The sequence below is a fragment of the Halichoeres trimaculatus genome, unplaced genomic scaffold (assembly GCF_033239565.1).
Source record: "Halichoeres trimaculatus isolate MK-OKI-2021-1 unplaced genomic scaffold, fHalTri1.1 fHalTri1_scaffold_22, whole genome shotgun sequence".
NCBI lineage: Eukaryota > Metazoa > Chordata > Actinopteri > Labriformes > Labridae > Halichoeres > Halichoeres trimaculatus.
The window spans coordinates 2,932,111-2,954,316 of NW_027437200.1; the positions used below are offsets into that span (position 1 = coordinate 2,932,111).

The window sequence follows — 22,206 nt, forward strand, 5'->3', positions numbered from 1 at the left end:
ACAATCATTTGTTTGCGTTCACATTTTTTCTGTGTCTGTCAGGATAACTTCCCTTTTAACTTCTGTTGTGACTGTACTTTGTGTTATGATGTAGCTTTTTCACTTGTGTTGCAGTTTTTGCATTCGTGCTGAGGCTTTTGCAAAACGGCTGACACCTACCGCCCACCATAGAAATGTCATTGGTTAAAAAAAAAAAAGACATACATGTCACTTCAGCATCAGAATCTGCTTTATTGGCCAAGTGTGTGCACATAAACTGAACATTTGGTAAACTTTGCTCTACTGGGAGCAATAAACAAGATTATTACAATTACCAGAACACTACTACATAAGATACTTATCAGTTAACATTTATAAAAGCAGTGTTGGACAGTCATGTAATGTGTAATACTTTGAAATCCTGGATTAAAATAAATCATATGTATTTAATTATGTGTTATGTTGGTAAATTTAAATGTGTTAAAGTAAAGTTAAAGGTTATAAATAATCAGTGTTATTGTAATAGTAATGAACAAAAGTCAAGAAATCATCCTTCAACGAAATAATGTACTCTTCAGTTTGTTTGTCTTTATCGCGAGACTTTCATCAGGAGAACTGTTCGATGACGGTGGCGGGAAAGCCTACCATGGCGGGAAAAAGCAGCGTGGTCAACAGAAGTGGGGAGGCGCTGTTGCGCAGTGTAGCGCTACACATTACACTGAAATGCGCCAAAATTCATCAAAAGACATCCCAGAATCACAGAGACACACAGCAAGTGTGTTTGTGTGACTTTTATTTCCACTTTAACAACGAAATGTTTGTGTGTGTTCAGAGGAAGAGGCGCTGAAAGAGCTCAGTGTAATTTCTAAAGAAGACTGTTTATCATAAAAGCTCGTTTGAAAGCCGTCAGAGGGGGAGGGAGGGGAAAAGGAGCACAGGAGGAAGGAAAGGAGGGAGGGAGGGAGGGAGTGAGGACTTAATTATAACAGGTTGCTGTGTGCGTAGTTGTGTGTGCAGAACAACAAAAGTACATTTTAATTTTAATGATTTAACGTGATTTAACTGAGGGTTTCTCCTGAGGGCTGGTGAGTGTGATAGGTTTCTGCATGAGCTCTGAGTCATAAAGGCCTCTGATATAAGGGGAGCAGCATCTCGTAGTGGTGTGTGTTTCTTACCAGGCGTAGAGAGAAAGTGCGTTATTGTTGGTTGACACTGATCTTCATCATCATCATCATCACCACCACCACCATCATCATCATCCGGCCTGCTGAGGAGTGAAGCCGGGAGCTGGAGTTTGTACCACAGGACTCACCATGGCGGTAAACCTGGACAAGGAAGCGTACTACCGCCGGATCAAGCGATTATACGGCAACTGGAAGGTAAAAGTGCTCTGTCTAGAGCGTTTGTTGGACTTAAAGTTTGTCTGTTTGTTGGTTTAAAGGTGAAAAAAGGGGGAATTGGTGGAAGATGCCCAACGCAGAGTTAGCCGCGTTTTTCAGCCGAGTGAGATGCCTGTGTTGTCGGCGTGAGCGATGCTGTTCCTCCGCCTGCACGGGCACCCACACCCGGGGACAAACAAGGCCTCTGTTTGAAGTCACCCTCGTTTATTCCCACATTTAAACTCTCACTAAACTCCACAATTCAGCGCTGTTCCCTCGGTATCTCGAGTCCGAGGAGCGTGCTAACTCGTGCGAACTGACACACAGGAACCAGCCTGTTAGCCTGTTAGCTGTGAAGTGAACCACCGAGCGAGCTAACTTAGCAGGGCAGGTGATGTGCAGTGAAGCAGCATGAGATCGAGTTCTATGATTAAATGCAGTCAAAGTAATCACAAGCGCTGCTTTGGTCCACAGGTGTGATGAACATCATTCTTTAGAGCTGATAAACACCGCTGCATGTTTGTTACACACGTTAATGCTAATGCTAGCTGGCTAATTAGCATCAGAATAACGCCAGCATCTCAGAGGCATGTGCAGGATGTATATGCGAACACCAAACAATCACTTAATTTAACTCCCGTTTGCTTTAAACCACTTTACATAAAGCTGTTTTAACTTTAAAGTTTAAAACTTAATTCCACAAGTCGTTTCTGTAATACTTATCATTGATTGTTGCTTTTTCTGTTGCTGTTTCAGGCAAAGCACGCAGAAATCACTCTGACAGTGTTGTTAGCCCAACGTTTAAAATGATAACTAGTATGCATTTTATTTGCATCATAAGTTTCACACAAAGCTTCTTGTGGAGCTTTTAGTTGACTGTTTATAAGACTGAAATCAGCACTGATGCTACTGTATGACTGAAAAAAGTGAAAGAGGCCACCAGCTAAAAGATCACTTCTCCTAACTTAACATTTACCTAAATCCGTCGAGAGGGGTTTAGAAGAAGTGATTGTAGCATAATGTTAACACATTCTTTACTTAAATTTTACCCAGCAAGGAATAGATTTAGATTACATTTAGATTTATTGGTCCCCAGAGGGGATATTCATCACAGTCAGATCAATCTTAAAATTGTCCCACAGCTCACACTACTTTTGTTTTTGGCGACTGTTTTTTTTCTCCAAAGGAGGTATTAAATAATTCATACTTCTTCTGTGTGTGATTTCTAGAAAGCAGAGGATGAGTTCGGCAAAGTGGATGCCATCGTGGTGTCCGTGGGAGTGGATGAGGAAATCGTGTACGCCAAATCCACAGCCATACAGGTAACAGCCTATCTCAGACCATGTCCACATGTAGTCTAGTATCTGGGAAACCACATATTTTGGTTGGATGGCATTGGTTTTCATATCTTGAAAACACTGACAAGTATGGGTTTGATGCTTCGAGCTGATCTTCTCGGTGGATTTTCCCAGTGCATGTGGACAAATGTTTTTAAGAACAAATGAGGGGGGATATTCATTTGTGAAAATACCCAAAAGTGATGATTGCTCAGGAACCCCCCAGGATCAGTCTGTTTCTGTTCTCTCATCAGACGTGGCTGTTCGGATATGAGCTGACAGACACCATCATGGTGTTCTGCGACACCAAAATCATCTTCCTCGCCAGCAAGAAGAAGGTGGATTTCCTCAAACAGGTGGCCATAACCAAAGGCAACGAGAATGCCAATGGTGTCCCGCCCATCACTCTGCTCACCCGAGAAAAGGTAACCTGAGAGAAGACTCAGACGGACTCACGCTCATGTTTGAATTAAACCCACAGGTGTTGTCGTATCAGCAAAATGACTGTTTAGACACAAAGTGACCGACCTCTCAGACCACCAAAGAAACAACAATGCTACTTTCACCCAGATCTGTGTGATTCTGCATCTGTAGTTTCATTTTGAGATGTTAATCTGCACTTCAAGCACCCAGGAGTTTGTTTGTTCTCCGTCTGAAACTGGATCAAAACTGTTCTGGTTTATGTGTCTTCCAGAACGAAAGCAACAAAGCAAACTTCGACAAGATGATCGAGGCAATCAGAGGCAGCAAAGAGGGGAAGACGGTGGGCGTCTTCAGCAAGGACAAATTTCCTGGAGAGTACATGAAGAGCTGGAACGACACAATTACCGCTGAGGGCCTGGAGAAGGTGAGACGTGATCCAGTATTTGATCTAAGATTTGATTTAATACTTGAACAAGTCCTGACTTTTCTGTTTCTTTCCACGCCCCCAGGTGGACATCAGCGCCGTGGTTGCGTACACGATGGCAGTGAAAGAGGATGGCGAGCTGGGCTTGATGAAGAAGGCAGCAGCCATCACCAGCGAGGTTTACTCAAAGTTCTTCAAAGAGCGAGTCATGGAGATTGTGGATGCAGACGAGGTGAGGAGATGGAGCGGTACATTTTTGTCCAGACACTGATCCTTATGTGAACGTTGTCATCATTATTATCTGTGGCTGATTTCAGAGGTTAACCAAGTAGAGACTTTCTTTCCAATTCTCCTGATGACCAGTGAATGCAGCATTTATTATTATCTTTATAACCTGACAAGCATTCCTCTTAATGAGCGCTTTAGGATCATTGATTTGGTTTTAGAGCGTTCTGTTTTTATGTTTTGTTCATTAAATTGTTTTTGGGGGGGGCACTCTTAATTAATCTATTCTCTCTGCATCCTGCAGAAAGTGCGTCACAGTAAGCTGGCAGAGTCTGTGGAGAAGGCAATCGAGGAGAAGAAATATCTGGGTGGTGCTGATCCGTCCACGGTGGAGATGTGTTATCCTCCCATCATCCAGAGCGGAGGGAACTACAGCCTCAAGTTCAGCGTGGTCAGGTAGAGAAATGGGTCCAAGATCCTTGATTTCACTTTAAAAAGCATCAATTAATCCTTATTTGCCGATTAAACTCCTACTTACTCTGTTGTGGGGCTGAATGGTTTTGGAAAATAATGTAATTGAGATTTTTTTCCCCAGTATTGTGATTAAGTGTGTGATTATTTTTTCCAGGTCCTCTTCTCATGCATTTTTTAACAAACCCAATATATAATTCTGTGTTATGATAAAATCATATTTACTATACACAATTTTTTCTTTCTTATGAGCTGGGCTTATTTAAAGATAAAGGCAAATGAAACATGAATTAATATGTAATACGGTTTATGTATCTACTTCAATTACAGTTGTAAACTTAGAAAAAAATTTGACCTGGAGTCTTACAAGCATTTACCACAACGACTTAACAAAATTCTACCTAACAAGTGCAAACACAAGTTTATATGTTAATAATAAATCACACAAACTAATGCATTTTACAAAAATGACACAAACAAAACTGTGGCTTTTCCACTTAGGAATATTTTTTTTTCTATCATCAACTCCTGTGTATTTTTTCTATACGGAAAGTAGCTTTGCAGTTTTTCAGTGTCATACATCATCTGATGTAGATTTACTGTTTTGTTATGTTATTAATTGAAGTACGCCATCTAGTGTTTTCAAGTGGTTAAAGCAATGCTTTAAGTTGTTTGGAACCTTGCTGTAGTTATAAAGTCAGCTTTTTCTTTTCTCTTCCCATTGGAAACATTTATCTGTTTGTACTTCAACATTTAGAGCTTTCGGTGTTGTTTACAGAGAGTAACTGTGATATGTTTCTGTGATAGAAATTGCAATTATGGTTTCAAACTTAAGTTATATATGTATGCTAACCGTTAGCATATCAGTGCAAAATCCCATATACGTTAGCATGACAATTGAATGTATTGAATAAGGAGTCTTGGAAAGGAGAGCCACATGAATTTCTTTGTATGTACAGTGCTACGAAGCTAAGAAAGCTTGGGTAAATAGGGCGAGACTAGAACTGATTTTAAAGAACCGTCTTTATTTTACTGTTTTATCAGATTATAAGAAGTGATAAAAATATGTGAAATTATGTTTTAAAGACTGCTGTTGGAAGTGTTTCAAAGTGATGTAAATTTGGAGTAATGACGTTCTTGGCTTTGTGTTTAATTAATGTGAAAAAACTCACATTAGCTTAGCTCAACATAGCTTAGCTTAGCATGAGAACACAGAAATAATCCTCTCTGTTGGTCCCTGATAGTTTCCTCTCTTGCCTCCTGCTCTAGCGATAAGAATCACATGCACTTTGGCGCCATAACGTGCGCCATGGGAATCCGCTACAAGTCATACTGCTCCAACCTGGTTCGGACCCTCATGGTGGACCCGCCACAGGAGATGCAGGACAACTACAACTTCCTGCTGCAGGTGGAGGAGGAGCTGCTGAAGGAGCTCAAGCATGGTGCGTTCAGGAAGAGAGGAAACCCACAATCAATCAGTCACTGATGCTCCATAAAGAGGAGAACACGGAGTCAGAGTCAGTGAGGATCCTGTTCATGCTTCTTTCTGTTTCCACCACAGGGGTAAAAATCTGTGACGCCTACAACACGGTGCAGGAGTACGTGAAGAAAGAGAAGTCGGATCTTCTTTCAAAGCTGACCAAGAACCTTGGGTAAACACACACACACACACACACACACACAGACCTTTAGATTTCTCTGATCTGGTTTCATCAAAGAAACTTTCTGAGTGTCTCTGGTTTTTGTTATTTTGCAGCTTTGCGATGGGGATTGAGTTCAGAGAAGGCTCCCTGGTTTTAAATGCAAAGAATCAGTACAAACTGAAAAAAGGTGAGGGTCGGTCTTTAAATGTGATGATCATGAGACTTCGAACATGTCGTACTCTTTCATAGACTGATATTCCTCAAACACTGAAGTGGAACTTTAACCTCTTAAAAAAGACATCAGAGAGTAACTTTTTTAATGAAGTTTTTTAGATATAGTCGCATAAACCTCGCTCTGTGGTGTGTCCTCCAGGCATGGTGCTCAGCATTAGTTTGGGTTTCGCTGACCTGGTGAACAAAGATGGCAAAAAGGAGGAGCAGAAGAAGTACGCTCTGTTTATTGGAGACACGGTACAGATCAACGAGGTGAGCAGCTTCCACACACTGAACGGGGAGAGGTGATCAGGTTTAAGATATCAGCACTGACTCTGTGTTACTGAACAGGAGGAGGCCGCCACCATCCTCACACCTGTCAAGAAAAAGATCAAGAACGTGGGAATCTTCCTGAAGGTGAGAGCAACTCTGCTCGGAGTCATTCTTTAATACCGTATTGATCTGAACACAAGAAAAGGTTTTCTTTCGTTGAACTTAATGTGAGCCTTATGATGGGCTCTATGCACAGATTGCTTCTGTATTGCCGTGAAGGTGCTTGGGCATTTCCGGTTACCGAAAGAAACGTTAGAAAGTGACAGTAGACGGTGTTATGATGGCAGAGATTAATTAAATAAGGTCTCTGTTAATGAGAATCGTCCAGGTATCTAGAACGAATGTAGCAAGTTGTATAAAGGCTTTAAATGTACGCGTCTTTATTTCTTTGGAGCTTCGAAGGTCATTTGCTGATACTAGCCTGAGCTGGAAGACTTGCTTGCATGTTTAAAGTTAAGAGCTTCAGGTCAATCATGCTTATAAGTCGGTGTAATCACGTCTATCTACCTCTGACCTCATGTGTTTGTACTTTTATTAAAGCACAAGGTAAAAATGGCTACAGGAGATCTCCCTGAGAGCCACTGTTACATCACTCTCTGACAAAATACATGCTAGCGGTTAGCATACAGCATTTAAACTTTTTTTTTTTCCGAGCAAAATTTCAACTTTCATCACTCAACACACAAAAAGTGTAATACTCTCACAAGAGTCATTTTCAATCCACTCAACATGTTACGTAGCTCTTAATCTACTAAAAACGATATAAAGCACTTGGCACTAGCTTGATGCTAATGCACATTGGGGATCGTGTTGATATGCTAGAGGTTAGAATACATTGATAAAACTTTGTTTTTCCAGCAGAGTATCAACTTCCATCACCGAACACACAAATGTTCATAACTCCCTTACAAGTGATTCATTTTCAGGCCACAATTAAAGAACATCAATGTAACTATCAACATTAACCACAAAGCAACGATAAAAAATGCACCGTTTTGGATGATTTGACGACAAACATTCACTATGGTCATACATTAGCACAGCACTCTACAGTACCCGGAGGTTTACATACAACCTGATTTTTAACTGGATTTACGTCATGCTTGCTTGTACATAACGCCTATTGGTTTCTAACCATTGACACATGCTGATAGTTGTCTAGAGTAGCTCCAAAAAGAGACAACAGAGAGCGCTGCTTGTAAACTAGTGACCTCACAATGGCTGCAGCAATCGGTCCGTCACACTGTGAGCTTTGGAGAGGCGCAGTTATTTTCCAGAGCAAAGTGGACCAAAAGTTGGGCGAGTTAATAGACAACTGTGGCGAGTTATGATGCTTAATGTAAAGATAATGATGGTCAATGGTCTGCAGGAATTTTGGTTACTTGTTAGTAAAACCACGCATCCAAACTGGGCTCCTCCTCCTTGGCGCAGTGCCAGCAGCAGCACACACCCACAGCCTCAGACCCCTACTACGTGAACACACTCACTAGCCCAGCAACCACCTGTTGCATCCCGTCTCTACATGGGAGAGACTTGAGAGCCGTACAGCTGACCTGGCATGTTAGCACAAGCTAATCACAGGTATTTGACACATACCTGGTTAGCTAAAGTGTGTCGCTTTTCGTCCCGTGCTGCTCTCAAGTTCATGAAAGCGAGCAAAAGTTGAGCTAAGCTTCACCATCGTTTAGAGACAACCCTTCATCTGTTTGGAGTTTCATTTCACTTTGGTTGTGTTTTTCTTTCTCTGTGCTACTATCGTAGCTGTTCTGATTAGCTTCCTCAACGTGCCATAATCAACATGCAAAGTCACTTGCGCACTGGCTGCGCTGTGATTGGCTGCTGTAGCCACGCCCACTCTGCCCAAAACTGTTCGGACACAACCAAAACATCAACCTCCAGGCAGAGGAGGGGGTTGAGACAGACACAGACACTGACACACATAAAGAGGCCCAGAGGAGACGACTGAGCAGGATTTTTTCAGTAAAAGTTAACATTTTATCTTTTTAGGAAATTCCTGCAGACTCCGAAAAAAAATGGCGCTGTGGAGTGTATTGTCTGAAAAATGGGCGCTGTAAAAGAAAGCTTATCATGGTCCTCAAAGCAGCCGTTTCCTAGAGACTGACAGGAGGGTGTGTGAGTTTACTGAACAATGTAACTAAGGCATTCCCATTACCAGAGCTGTCTCAGAATTATATTTGAAACACTGATCTTAGTGAGTCTGTCATTATTATTTCAGTGATTGCCTCTTTAAACAAATTCAATTTTGGTTATCAGAGACTTTTTCTGAAGATTGGCCTTGAAAAGAGGGGGTCATCTTACAATCGGGTTGTCCTTTATGCGGGTTATTAAACAGAAACACCCTTACACAGGGCATTTAGACTCTCCATCAGCTTTGGATCAAAGTAAACCAAACCTTCTCCTCCCCAGAATGATGACGAAGAAGACGAGGAGGAAGAAGGAGACGATGCCGAGGAGCTGCTGGGAAAAGGAGCTCGGAGCGCCGCCCTGCTGGCAGACAGAACCAGAGTAAGTGGGAGTGTGTGGTTGGAGTTGTGTACCTTTGTCTCTGAGCTGGGTGTTGATAACTAAGAGTGTGAATGTCTCTGTACTCTATCAGCTACTGGGGAAGGTAAGTACTCATGGTTTTTACTAAACTCATCAGCCGGACTGGTTCACTCCTCAGATCCACGTTCTGATGGGAGACGTTTCTGTCCTCTCTTTATTTGAGTCGTTTTGTGTGTGTTTTGATTTTTGACCATTGAAGCACTCCGTCTGTATCCTGCATGTCATTGCTTTGATCCCATTCTCTGTTGAAGAAATAAGATCTGTGTTTTTCTGTGTGAGATCACTCAGCTGTGTCTGTTGTTGAACTCAGAACGAGATGACAGCGGAGGAGAAGAGGCGGGCTCATCAGAAGGAGCTGGCCAATAACCTGAATGAAGAAGCCAAGCGTCGTCTGACGGAGCAGAAAGGAGAGCAGCAGATCCAGAAGTGAGTGTGAAGGCTGGAGTCAGACATAGAGGGGTTTGATCTCACAGGGGTTTGAGTCAGAGACGTCTTTGCTCCCTTGGCCTCTCTGAGCTCCTTCTGAATCCTGGTTTTGAGTTGAGTTCCTCTTTTTAGTAGTGTTTTTGTCAACAATGACAGAATTATTCAGTTGACCCTAACCCTGGATGTAAATGTCAGTGCGCGGTCTGTCAGGCGTAAATGTGTGGTATCTCTGCCTGATGTGTGCGTAATCTGTTAAAAGCTAAAAAGTATCAGCAATGCTGCTACATCCTATCCTTGTTCAGTCACGACCACCACCTGACACACAGCACACATTCTGCTCAACACACCTACAGCTGCAGACTGAACCCTCTTCAACCTACGTCATCGTAACGATGCATTTTCACAGCAGAAGCAGCGTTTATCTCCACTCATTCAGACCATCATTCTTTAAACTCTAAATTAAAACTGAGCAGTAGGGATGTCCCGATAAGCATTTTTTGTCCCTGATCTCTATTATTTAACATTGAGTATTGGCCAATACCGAGTCCCGATCCGATTATTGGGTTCGAAGATAATCTTTGCTGAAGAAGTGAGAAAATAAAGCAGCACAGTCTCTTTGTTTTGCGCGTTACAGTACTGTATAGTAAAAAAATATATATATACAGTTAAAGCTTATTAAGTCCATTTAACTTAGTCCAGCTAGTTAAAACCCTCTGGATCAAATTATCACTTTTTTTTAAATGACTGGTATTTGTCCAATCCCAATACTGAAGTTACTGGGGTTAGATTTGGCATCGTCAGATTCTCAAGTTTCCAAAGGTACCTAAATGTATCACAAACAAAGCTGGAAAAGTGTCTTAACATGGCGCAGAAGACGAGAGAATTTCATCAACATCGCTTTGAATCCATGTCTTCCCAGAACATTTGCAGAAAATGACCGGTTTGCTCGCTAAATTTAGTTGAATAAAGTTCTACGCTTCTTACGGCTTTCAGCAAACCCTGAATGGTGGACAACTTTTAGCATGTAATACAGAACGCTAAAATCAGAGGCTACCCTAAACGCAACTCTCTGAAGACGGTGAGAGACTTTGAATGTACATATTAGACGCCAACGGGACTATCTCATGTTTTTCCCCTTTCATGGAAAGGTTTATTTTGATACCAACTGGATTATAACTTTAAATGACCTGAACCATCCATGGCAAGGGATCAATCTAGTGTGCTGTGAGGCTCAGCAGGAACACCGGACAAACTTCTGTTGTCAAACTGATCAAACCATCACATCCTGACATGTTGCCACGGACTGTGCCGCACAGCTGCAATGAAGCAGGCTGTTAAACCAAGTGTCTGAACTGAAGGGCATACCGTGGATAACTGAGACGGCATAAAACATTGTGATTGTTGACTGAGAGTCACCAGTTAACAGGGTCACACTTTACACTGAAACACCAGTGACATCTTCAGCTGTGTTATTAAATGTGTCTTCTTTATCCAAAGTCAGGTAACCTGGTTTGACCACAAAGAAATAATTTTAACTGCTGATATTCTAAATCCAGTTTTTACTTTGTGAATTTAATGAAAAGTTGGTCTCGGGCCGAGGTTCTGACCAGTGGCAGCTGCTGGTCAGTCAAGGAGGGGAAGCTCATTTTTTTCCAGTCTACATCATAAATTTGTTTATTTATTTAAACGTAAATTCTACCCTCCATGTCAGCTTGTTAGCAGCTTGAGCTGCTACATGAGACTACAACAGGCTGTAAGTGTGAGTGACAGGTGGAGAAGCTCCACAGCTGTAGCTGTAGCTGCTTATTGGTGAAAAGAGAGAGAATCTGTAAACACAGCGCTCGTCGTTTTTAAGAAAGGTAAACTCGCTGGGGACCGATGAAGCCTCTGGATCAGTCCAGAACAACTCAGAAAATGCTCCAGTGGAGGGTTATACTTCAAGATCACTGACTGGCTCATTTCACTGTCAATCAAAAAGGGATTCAGCCTCAGACTGATCATCCAATCATCATGCAGAAGCCCAGCGTCCAGGCCAGCCCACTGCCTCATAGACCCCCAGAGACGCTGAGCGTCCGATGGGCGGGACAAAGCCCAGCGTTTATCCAATGACCGTCCAGTTTCCACAGTGGAACAACCCACTCTACGCTTCCCCACTGAAGTCAGAAGACGCCCAGCGTCCAACTGTGTTAAACCACTGAGACGCTGCAGGGATGAATGAGAAGGAGGTGGAGCCAGTTACCTGTGATAGGAGCTGATTCTGAACAAAAGGAGGAAGGAATTCTAGCTTGTCAATGAAATGTACACACAGAAGTACATATCACCACTTTTTTAGGGACATTTTAGGGGAAGCTGAGCTTCCCTTGCAGTCTTAGAGCAATCGCCACTGGTTCTGAGCAAACATGGACTCACTATTGAGGGTAAATATGAGTGAACCTATTAATTAACAGAAAAAGATTTAAAGTTCAAAGTAGAACAATTAACCAGTCTTAGTAGTAATCTTAAAATACAAACCATTAATGTCCTGATTTGTTTGATTTATCAACTCATTAAAAAAAAACAGAAGTTGAAATATGGAGATATAAAGGTTTCTGCCTGTTTCAGCATCACATCTTCATGAGAAGGTTTAAGCTCGAGCTATCAGTCTGCTAATGAATGTGGTTACGAGTGTTAAAGTTAACTGGTGTTTTATGAATTGCAACAATAGATACAACTTGTCAGCATTGTTTCCAATTGTTAAAACTTATTGATCTAAATTGATTTGTTAAAGACTAAAATGTTCTGGTTTTACTTAAACTAGACTGACACTTTTTTGAGTTTTCTTCGACTAAAACTGGACTAAAACTACCACAGATGAAAATGACTGAAATGTGACAAACTAAAACACAATTTCCTCCAAAAGACTAAAACGGCTGTCAAAAACAGCACTGCTTTTTAGAGATTCTAACATTCCTTCCGTCCTCTGAGTATTTGGTGTCCTGTGTTTGCTCCAGCAGATATTTCTGTACCTGTACATAATCTCTGTGTGGAGGTTTGAAGTCAGCAGGAGGCTCCAGAGTCCTGAGTCCTCCCAGTGATTAAACTCCTGTTCATTAGTTGAGTCTGTGTTCCCCCTCAGGGCCAGAAAATCCAACGTGTCCTACAAGAACGTCTCCCAGATGCCTCGAGAAAAAGACATCCGAGAGATGAAGATCTTCATCGACAAGAAGTACGAGACCGTCATCATGCCCGTGTTTGGCATCGCCACGCCGTTCCACATCGCCACCATCAAGGTACGCCGACCTTACCTTTAAACCCTCCTTCATACGACCTCCTGTCGCTGTTTCTAATCCATGACTGCGTTCTCCCTCCTCCTCCTGGTCTCTGCGTAGAACATCAGTATGTCCGTAGAAGGAGACTACACCTACCTGAGGATCAACTTCTACGTCCCCGGCAGCTCCCTGGGACGACAGGAGGGGAACATTTTCCCCAACCCCGACGCCACCTTCGTCAAAGAGATGTGAGTAAACCACAGATCAACCACCCCAGGGGATTGATTTAAGTCTTTGCTTTCTGTCCACTCCCACCTTTTCACACCACCTCATGCAACTCTTTGGACTTTCCTCACAGCACGTACCGAGCATCCAACCTGAAAGCTCCAGGCGACACGTCAGTGCCCTCCACGAACCTGCAGAATGCTTTCCGCATCATCAAAGAGGTCCAGAAACGCTACAAGACGCGAGAGGCTGAGGAGAAGGAGAAGGAGGGCATCATCAAGCAGGACTCACTGGTCATCAACCTGAACCGCAGCAACCCTAAACTCAAAGACCTCTACATCAGACCCAACATCGCCCAGAAGAGGATGCAGGGCTCGCTGGAGGCGCACACCAACGGTGAGACAGCAGGAAGTCATGTCTTCTTCCTCTTCCTCAGAGGAGTGTGATGAGTTTAACAACCTGTAACCGCTCTCCCTCTTCCTCAGGTTTCCGCTTCACGTCAGTCCGAGGAGATAAAGTCGACATCCTGTACAACAACATCAAACACGCCATCTTCCAGCCGTGTGACGGCGAGATGATCATCGTGCTGCACTTCCACCTCAAGGTCAGATTTAAAGGAGCGGCGCTGCATTCTCAGACTTAACCGCCTCAGGTTTGTTGAAGTAAAGTGTTTTTTTTTCTCCCAGAACGCCATCATGTTTGGAAAGCGGCGCCACACAGACGTCCAGTTCTACACGGAGGTCGGTGAGATCACCACAGACCTGGGCAAACACCAACACATGCACGACAGAGACGACCTGTACGCCGAGCAGATGGAACGCGAGATGAGGCACAAGCTGAAGTCGGCCTTCAAAAACTTCATCGAGAAGGTGGAGACGCTGACCAAGGAGGAGCTGGAGTTCGAGGTGCCCTTCAGAGACCTGGGGTGAGTGGAGACGGCTCCAGACTCCATCAGAAAACTCCTCCAGGAGAAATGAGCCGCCACACCCTGACTCTCTTCTGTCTGTGCTCCTTCCAGGTTCCAGGGCGCCCCCTACAGGAGCACCTGCCTGCTGCAACCAACATCCAGTTCGCTGGTAAACGTCACTGAATGGGTGAGTAAGCCAGCTGACATCCAGACCTTCAGTAAGTCAGTGTCACGACCTTTTCGGAGTTATATCATCTTTGTCTGTGTGTTTGTCTTCAGCCGCCGTTCGTGGTGACTCTGGACGAGGTGGAGCTGGTCCACTTTGAGCGTGTGCAATTCCACCTGAAGAATTTTGATGTGGTCATCGTATACAAGGACTACAACAAGAAGGTGACCATGATCAACGCTGTGCCCGTCAACTCCCTGGACCCCATCAAGGAGTGGCTGAAGTAAGGACGACACACGGCGAGGGTTTTAACCAGACTTTGAGAAGGTTTACGATCAGGTTTTTCACGTTACGCTTTCTCTTTCTCAGCTCATGTGACATCAAGTACACAGAGGGAGTCCAGTCCCTGAACTGGACCAAGATCATGAAGACCATCGTAGATGATCCAGAGGGTTTCTTCGAGCAGGGAGGCTGGTCCTTCTTGGACCCAGAGAGCGAGGTGCGTTGACCCTGGCCCGGCCCTCGCACTGAGTTCTCAAACAAAGAGACGGAAGCATGTGAAACATTAAAACCTTTGTTCTGGGTCTGTTTGTGTCTCAGGGAAGCGGGGCAGAGGAAGACTCCGAGTCAGAGATGGAGGATGAGACGTTCAACCCGTCTGCAGACGAGGAGGAGGAGGAGGAGGAAGACAGTGACGAGGACTACAGCTCAGAGACCGAGGACTCCAGTAAGATGATCTGTCTTTGCCTCTCCGTGTGTGTGTGATGTGGATAAACACTGTGAGGTTTTAATGCTCATCGTTCTGTTCGTTTCTTAGATTACAGCGAGTCGGTGGGCAGCGAGGAGGAGAGCGGGAAAGACTGGGACGAACTGGAGGAAGAGGCCAGGAAAGGTTTGTGTCAGAGCCGTTGTGTTCCTCTAAAGTAATTTTCTTCCATCCTGAACAGACAGGAACAGAAAGTCTGAACTGATCCCAGAGAGTTTCAGTCTGCAGGACAGAGTTTGAACGTCCTGGTCCAGAAAGTGTCTTTAGGTGAAACACACAAGGAGGAAAGACTTTTGGCATGTTGTTGGAGATTCTTTTGTTCCTGTCCCCTCTAGAGACACTTAGCATAGCTTATCTTAAACGCTGAGGCTCATTAGTCGTCTACAGAGAGTGTTTAACTCCGCTGGCTCTCAGCAACCATTGTTCATCTGGACGTTAAGAGCAGGACTCAGGGGTGCCTGGTTTCTGCCTCATGACTTTTCTTCTTGATGGTTTCATCACACACTCCAAGACTTCAGTCGTTCATTCACTGAACATTCATCCTAAAACCTAAGACTTGTGCAGGGATTTTAGTGTCAATCAGACAAAAAGTGGAGCAGTCTATTGTTTTTGATGTCAGTATTTATCTGAATCTTGTAGATAAAGTGTAGTTTTTCTGTCTGTTTGGCCTCTCACTGTAGGCTACAGTTGGAACTTTGATCTGCTCTGTGTAGGAGGCTTTTATTGTGGTAGAGAGAATCAGTGTACACTGCCTGTCGTGTCTGGAATTTTTTTTTGGACTCTAGCGTTAAAATTATTCACCTAACCAAAGAAAAAGAAACAGAGAAACGCAATCTGTGACATGATGGAGTTTACGGTTAAAGTTTGATCAGGTACAGGCAGAGCAGACAGTCAGTGATCCAGACACACTTTGTTAGGAACAAGCATCAAGTCAACAGGTGATACAACACATGACCCACAGAGCACTGCACCACATGAAACAGCTTTACACTGAACCGTCTGACAACAAGGTTCTTACATGGTGTATAAGCCTAACAAGCTAGCTCTAGTTTACTTTCTTACATGCACGTTAGCTCATCAAGCTAGCACTACTTTACTTTCTTACATGGTATATTAGCTCAACAAGCTAGCACTGGTTTACTTTGTTACATGGCACGTTAGCTCATCAAGCTAGCACTACTTTACTTTTTTACATGGTTTATTAGCTCAACAAGCTAGCACTGGTTTATTTTATTACATGGCACGTTAGCTCATCAAGCTAGCACTACTTTACTTTTTTACATGGTTTATTAGCTCAACAAGCTAGCACTGGTTTATTTTATTACATGGCACGTTAGCTCATCAAGCTAGCACTACTTTACTTTCTTACATGGTATATTAGCTCAACAAGCTAGCACTGGTTTACTTTATTACATGGCACGTTAGCTCATCAAGCTAGCACTACTTTACTTTCTTACATGGTATATTAGCTCAACAAGCTAGCGCTGGTTTACTTTATTACATGGCACGTTAGCTCATCAAGCTAGCACTACTTTACTTTTTTACATGGTATATTAGCTCAACAAGCTAGCACTACTTTACATTCTTACATGGTATGTCAGCTCAACAAGCTAGCGCTGGTTTACTTCTTTACTTTTAACCACTGAGTAGGTCAAAGTTATTACACAGTGCTGCATAAGTTATGTCCAAAGGAAAAAAAAAATCCCTCTAGTGTTAAATGAAATTAGATATATAATGTTAAACGGGGTTAATCCACCATTTGTAAAAATGTCTTTGATATATACCTCAAGAATTCGCAATGTATTCAGCAAATATTCAGTTTGGATTAGCTCCAACTGTAACACGACTGTATTACATATAAAATAAGGAAAACATTCATGCATTTTAGATAAATATAAAGTTGTTTTTCTGCAAAAGGTACGTTTAGCAAAGGAACTATTTTTCATTTGTATCTCCAGACTGAAGTCTGATGTGTTTATGCTTTTACTTCAGTACCTGGTGTTAGGGTCTGTCTGTGCTGCTGCTTTAGGCTGCCTAAGTTCAAGAACAGAGGAGGCTTCTCATTCACTAGCTAATTAGCATCAACACCAAAGTCCTAATTTATCATAAACTAACCTCAGAATGCTCTGAAAAGCTTCATTTTAATGTTAGAATAGTGAGATTTTTCCTCTGAGGAAATTCACCCAAATTTCCACAAACTTTGACTTTTATACTTTAACCAGGGATGTAACATCGCATTGCAGTTAAAAATCAGAACAAATGTGACGTTCCAAATCGTGATGCTCTATTTAAACAGCAGAGGGCAGTTTTTCTTTAAAAAACAAACATGTAAATCAACTAGGGACACAAGCAAATCCGGGATTATTTGATAAGATTTTGTTCATTTGTATCACTCATTCAGTTATTTAGATGTTAGATTTGTTTAAAAGTCTTTTTTTTTTGGTATTCTAGAGGAAATATAACTTTTCTTGCACTTTCAAGAAAAGGACAAACGTTTTGCACAGTTTACCCTACCTCAGAGAATTTAAAGGGAATTCTCTTTTTATTTGTAAAAAATAAGAGAAAAAATATTTTGTAGTTTTTATACTTTAAAATATACAGGTGAGTGAGTGTGTATTTTCATGGTCTGTGTTTTGCAGTTGTAGAAATAATAGAATCTTTTCCAGTCAAATTTTGTCTGCAAGCTCATCCTGTTAAAAAAAAAAAAAATGAAAAAAACACATTGTTCCAAAAAAATTGTTTCAAAAAATAGAGTGTATTCCTGCATCCCTAATTTTAATTTGTTCAAAGTTTTGTACACCTGTTGTTTCTGTTACTCTATAGGAATAAAAATTCACTTTGACTGTCAGTCAAGTTTGTGGAAAAAAGAGTCTAGCTTATGTCTGTCCGCCCAGATCTATAGCCTCAATACAGAAAAACATGTTAGTTTGATACCTGGAAATGGAAAACTCCTCTGTTGTTTCATATGTTGATCATGTTCAGTCAGTTTGTTTTTGGCTCTAATCCCTGCCTGTGCTTTGTCGCCCTCTAGCTGACAGAGAGAGTCACTATGAGGACGAGGACACGTCCAACAAGAAGAGGAAGGGCCGCTCAGAGCCCCCGCCCAAGAAGAAGAGACGGCACTAAACCTCTGTCACACACACCCATACACACACACACACACACACACACACACACACACACACACACACACACACACACACACACACATACTGCCAAACCTAGTTGACATTGACCCTTTTCTTTTACCCCAACTGGCTCTTTTGACCCCCTCTCCTCACACACACACACACACACACACACAGACACAGACACAGAAATGTGTATATAGATGTTAGAAGCCCCTGATTTTGGTGTTGGTCAGTGATGTTGTTATGAGAGAACCAGACAGGTTACACACACGCACACACATACACACACACTTGTCATTTGTTAGTTTTCCTCCTCTTTTCTTCCTCATTCTCTCTTTTGTTTCCTCCTCCTGTCTCCATCAGGTGTGTGTCTGGGTGAGTGTGTGTATGAGTGTGTGTGTGTTTAAACAGGTTTTTATCCAAGCCTTGTTAATTTTCTGTTTCTTAACTAACAGATTACGAATTCAGAATCTTCTCTGCCAGCTGTTTTTATAAAAGATGAAAAGTCGACCCTCGCTCCGCCCCCTGACCTCTGACCTGTTTCCTGTCCTCTCATCATTTGTTTTTTTCTTTTCGTTTGTTAAAGATTAAATTTTTGTCTTTTTCTAGGGAGGGGCAGAAATGTTTTCTGATCTTTCTTTTTTAGATGGGGGTTTGTAAAGGCACACACACACATACACACACACACACACACACACACGCAGCTTCCCTGGCACTTGTCCTCCTCCTCCTCTCTGTTGCTTATTTTGTTGATTTCTGGTAGTTTCTGTTTGTTGTTGTACTGTTAATTCTGAATCCTGTTTTTGTAATAAAATTAAAAGGAACTCTAGTTTACGCTGACTCTGGGTTTTTACTCCTCAAACTCTCTCTGTTTCCTGACCAAACAACAGAAAGTTTGATCTTCTGTAAACTTTTATTTCTGTGGGTCTGAATCTTTGAGTATCTGAGCAGATCAAAGTGCTGCTGCTTCTCAATGAACGAGAGGCTCCTCTAACGTTCGGGGGTTGGGTGGGTATTAAGTGTCAGCAGACTTTAATCAGGTTTTTCTACCTGTGACTCAGGAACCTCCAGAAGTATGATGATGGGTGTGAACTGACTGCAGAGAGCCATCAGGACCGTTTGTCTCTAAAGGAACTCTCAGATTACTAAGAGACACTCAACAGTTTTTCTTATTTTAACAAAAATGTCTGATTGGACTCAAGATGAGCCACATTCACATTACAGGTCCAGAAAACAATGTGTCTGATTTTAATATGTCAAAGATTAAAATGTCTTCTGAATTGTTTGTAAAGCAAAAAAAAAAAATCTGTCAATGCAATAAGAAATATTCTTTAGTTGTTTTTTATCCCTCTCACTGGGTCTGATTCACAAACCCTGCATATACACACATTTATTCTTCAATCATGTGTACTAACGTTTGACTCACAAACCTGTGATTCAACTATATTTTCTGACATGAATACGTTCTTACTCTAGGAACATCTTATTTTGTTAGAAATGCTGGATAAGTATTGTTTTCATGAAGCTGAAGGTTGCTATTCAAAACAATGCTAAATTACTCTGTGGGGTCCCTCAGGGGTCTATTGCTGGACCATTATTATTTCTTATTTGTCTGATGCTAATGCTAGTTTGTCTGCAATATTCTACATGGTTCAGATTTAAGGGACTGTGAGGAGTTTCTAGGTGATGTTGAAAAGTCCTGTTTCGATACAATCTCCATTTAATTCCAAAACACACACCTCCTTAAAAGAAATTTACTACAGTCTGTGTGAGACTCTGGGCCAGAAGGTGGCGAGGCAGTCCAATTAAAACAGATCCTCCCCATAGCGTCTTAAAGTTATAGACACGTACAGACAAGACAAGTCATTGATATTTTAAACTGAAGATATTTTGAGCTGCAGATATTTTAAGTTGAAGATATGTTTGATCATAAATATATAGGTTAAGGTGTAATCGCTTATAATTTCAGATGTAAAGTCTTAGTTACTCCAAATTATAGATATGTTGAGTCGTAGGTATTTTAAGTCATAAATATTTTAAGTCATAGATTTATTGAATTATAGGTATTTTGAGTCATAGATATCGTAGATATATAGATAGTCGTAGATATGTCAAGTTGGAGATATTCTCAGTTATAGATAGGGATGGGTACCGAATTAGGTACTTTTATAGGTACCGATCGAATTCTGTCAAAAGTACCTGGTACCAATTCACATCAAACCAAAAGGTACTATGTTTGGGTACCTAAATGCAGCGTTGTGACTGTGAGGAAGTGGAAGAGAAGATGATTTTCATGCTAGACATGAACACAGCATTGTAAGGTTACATATTGAAGAATAAATATATTAAAATTAAAACATTTTGTACTTAATTATTAAACAAATTTGTATTTGTTACCACATAAATACAAAAAAGTACAGAAAGTTGGTACCGTTGAGTACTGGTACCGATTGCCAAGTACCTGGTATCTGTACCGTATCAGTTCAGATGTGAAAGGTACCCATCCCTAGTTGTGGATGTGTTGAATTGTAGATACTTAAAGTCTAAATTAAATTTTAAGTTATAGATTTGTTAAGTCTTAGGTATTTTAAGCTGTAGATATGTTAAGTTATAGGTACTTTCAGTCGTAGATATTTTAGGTAATAGGTGTGTTTCGTTGTAGATATTTTAAGATTTTTTAAATATACAATTTATAGATGTGTTTAGTTGTAGGTATTTAAGTTGTAGATGTTGTAAGTTGTAAGTATTTTAAGTGGTAGTGAATCTTCTTTATGTGTTAACGACTCCTCCAGGCTGCCTCCTCTTGGTCTGACAGGACGTGAAAAGAACAGGTTTGTGTGTGAAACAGAGACACACGGGCTGAAGCACACACTGGTTTGGTGACTCGTGCCCCTTTAACTTAAAGCTTTGCACTGAAACCTCACTCTGGAGTCTTCTGTTGGTGTTTACAGAAAGGAGCTGCTCCGGGTAAGTAAACAACATATAAGCTGATTCTGAATGAGATGAAAAGTTCTCCTAACACATCTTCAGACAGTCAAAGCCTTAGAGATTTAAACTCACAAATGAATGATCACAGGTTTAAGCTTTATTAAATTATCTCAAGACAGGGTTTCACAGCAGCGAGAGCAAAGCAGGGCGTTCTCAGATTTCACACCTGGATAAAGAGGAACTGATTTATAAAAATGGATTTGTCTCCTGTTTGCGTTCAATTATGGTTCAGTGGGTCATTCTTATACAACAAGAAATGTTTTTAAATCAATCAAATTAAAGCTCCTGTGAGGTACTCCTGTCAGCTTTGTGGATTCCTGGATTCAGACTGATCCTACTCCCCGGAGCTTTACACCCAGAGCTCTGTGGGTCACACGCTGCTGCTCAGTTTGTAGGGACTGGACTCAGGAACCAAGGATGGAGGTCTAAGATCAAAGCAAGGAGCCTGCAGAGGAGCGAATCCTCCTCCTGGATCACCTGAGAGAGGAACCAGATTCTTGAGTGTTCAGGCTCTTGGCTTTGTCTCTACATGGAGACATGTTTGGAAGTGTGCGTGCGTGTGTGTGTTTGTGGAGGTGGAGGTTAAACTCATGGTAGTGTCTGAGAGTCTGCTGTAATTTTTTTACTTGCAGGAATAAAAAGGTGTGATTCAATCTGCTCAGGGATGAGGTGGAGGCTGTGTGTCCTCCTCTTCCTCATTGGTGAGTACTCCTCTCATCCTGTCTTGACCTCACCCTGTCACACATGCTTACATAAAAAGAGCCGGTTAAATAATAAACTTTAGGTTTTGTTGATGAGGAAATAAAGGCTTATAGTGTGAGGTCAATATTTTAGTCTCTGCTTGAAGTGACTTCAGAGAGCTGGATGTAGACTGGTCTCCCTCTGAAGACCTGAGGGTAAATATTTGGAAGGATTAGCTCCAGATATCTGTAGAAACATTCACGCCCCCCTGAGGATTAAAGTGAATATCTGTGAGTTTACCTTCAACGCCCCCTGCTGGTCAAAGTAAGACCTGTGTCAGTTTGAATTTAGAGGATCAATCCCCGTTTCCACCAAGTGGTCCGGTATGGATCAGTACAGTTTGGTACGGGTTGGATCGGTAAAGCCTGGTCCTGTTTGCCTGTGCCCCCTCTTGGTGGGTGGCGTGCAAAGCTTAGTTTATGCTTGATGGGTCCACAAGGTTCATGCGGTTGCGTGTGGACAAATGGCGACATTTTAGCAGCATGGCCCCCTAGCGCTGTCCTTTTCAAAGAAATTTCTGTGTTGCACACCTCCAAAAATTTGTAACTTCTGCACAGTGATGTATGGAAAGGCCCAGAGAACCAGGGTTCCTGGTGTCCAAAGTAGAAAGATCCAG

General features: G+C 42.0%; 1 protein-coding gene across 2 annotated transcripts; it reads left to right on the plus strand.

Annotated features, from left to right (window-relative positions):
• Positions 1-941: 941 nt before the first annotated feature.
• Positions 942-18,458, plus strand: supt16h (SPT16 homolog, facilitates chromatin remodeling subunit). 2 transcript variants are annotated; one of them, XM_074661913.1, is made up of 25 exons: positions 950-1,064; positions 1,158-1,358; positions 2,588-2,680; positions 2,950-3,120; positions 3,390-3,542; positions 3,628-3,774; positions 4,072-4,223; positions 5,508-5,680; positions 5,800-5,890; positions 5,995-6,068; positions 6,255-6,367; positions 6,446-6,511; positions 8,855-8,953; positions 9,303-9,418; positions 12,534-12,687; positions 12,787-12,914; positions 13,025-13,287; positions 13,377-13,495; positions 13,578-13,816; positions 13,910-13,985; positions 14,078-14,247; positions 14,334-14,463; positions 14,565-14,691; positions 14,782-14,856; positions 17,762-18,458. In XM_074661913.1, the coding sequence occupies exons 2-25, from the start codon at positions 1,293-1,295 to the stop codon at positions 17,854-17,856; spliced, it is 3,090 nt and encodes a 1,029-aa protein (XP_074518014.1). In that variant the 5' UTR covers positions 950-1,064; positions 1,158-1,292; the 3' UTR covers positions 17,857-18,458. The 2 variants fall into 2 exon arrangements, with proteins under 2 accessions (XP_074518013.1, XP_074518014.1); XM_074661912.1 differs by having other exon boundaries at positions 942-1,358.
• Positions 18,459-22,206: the final 3,748 nt, after the last annotated feature.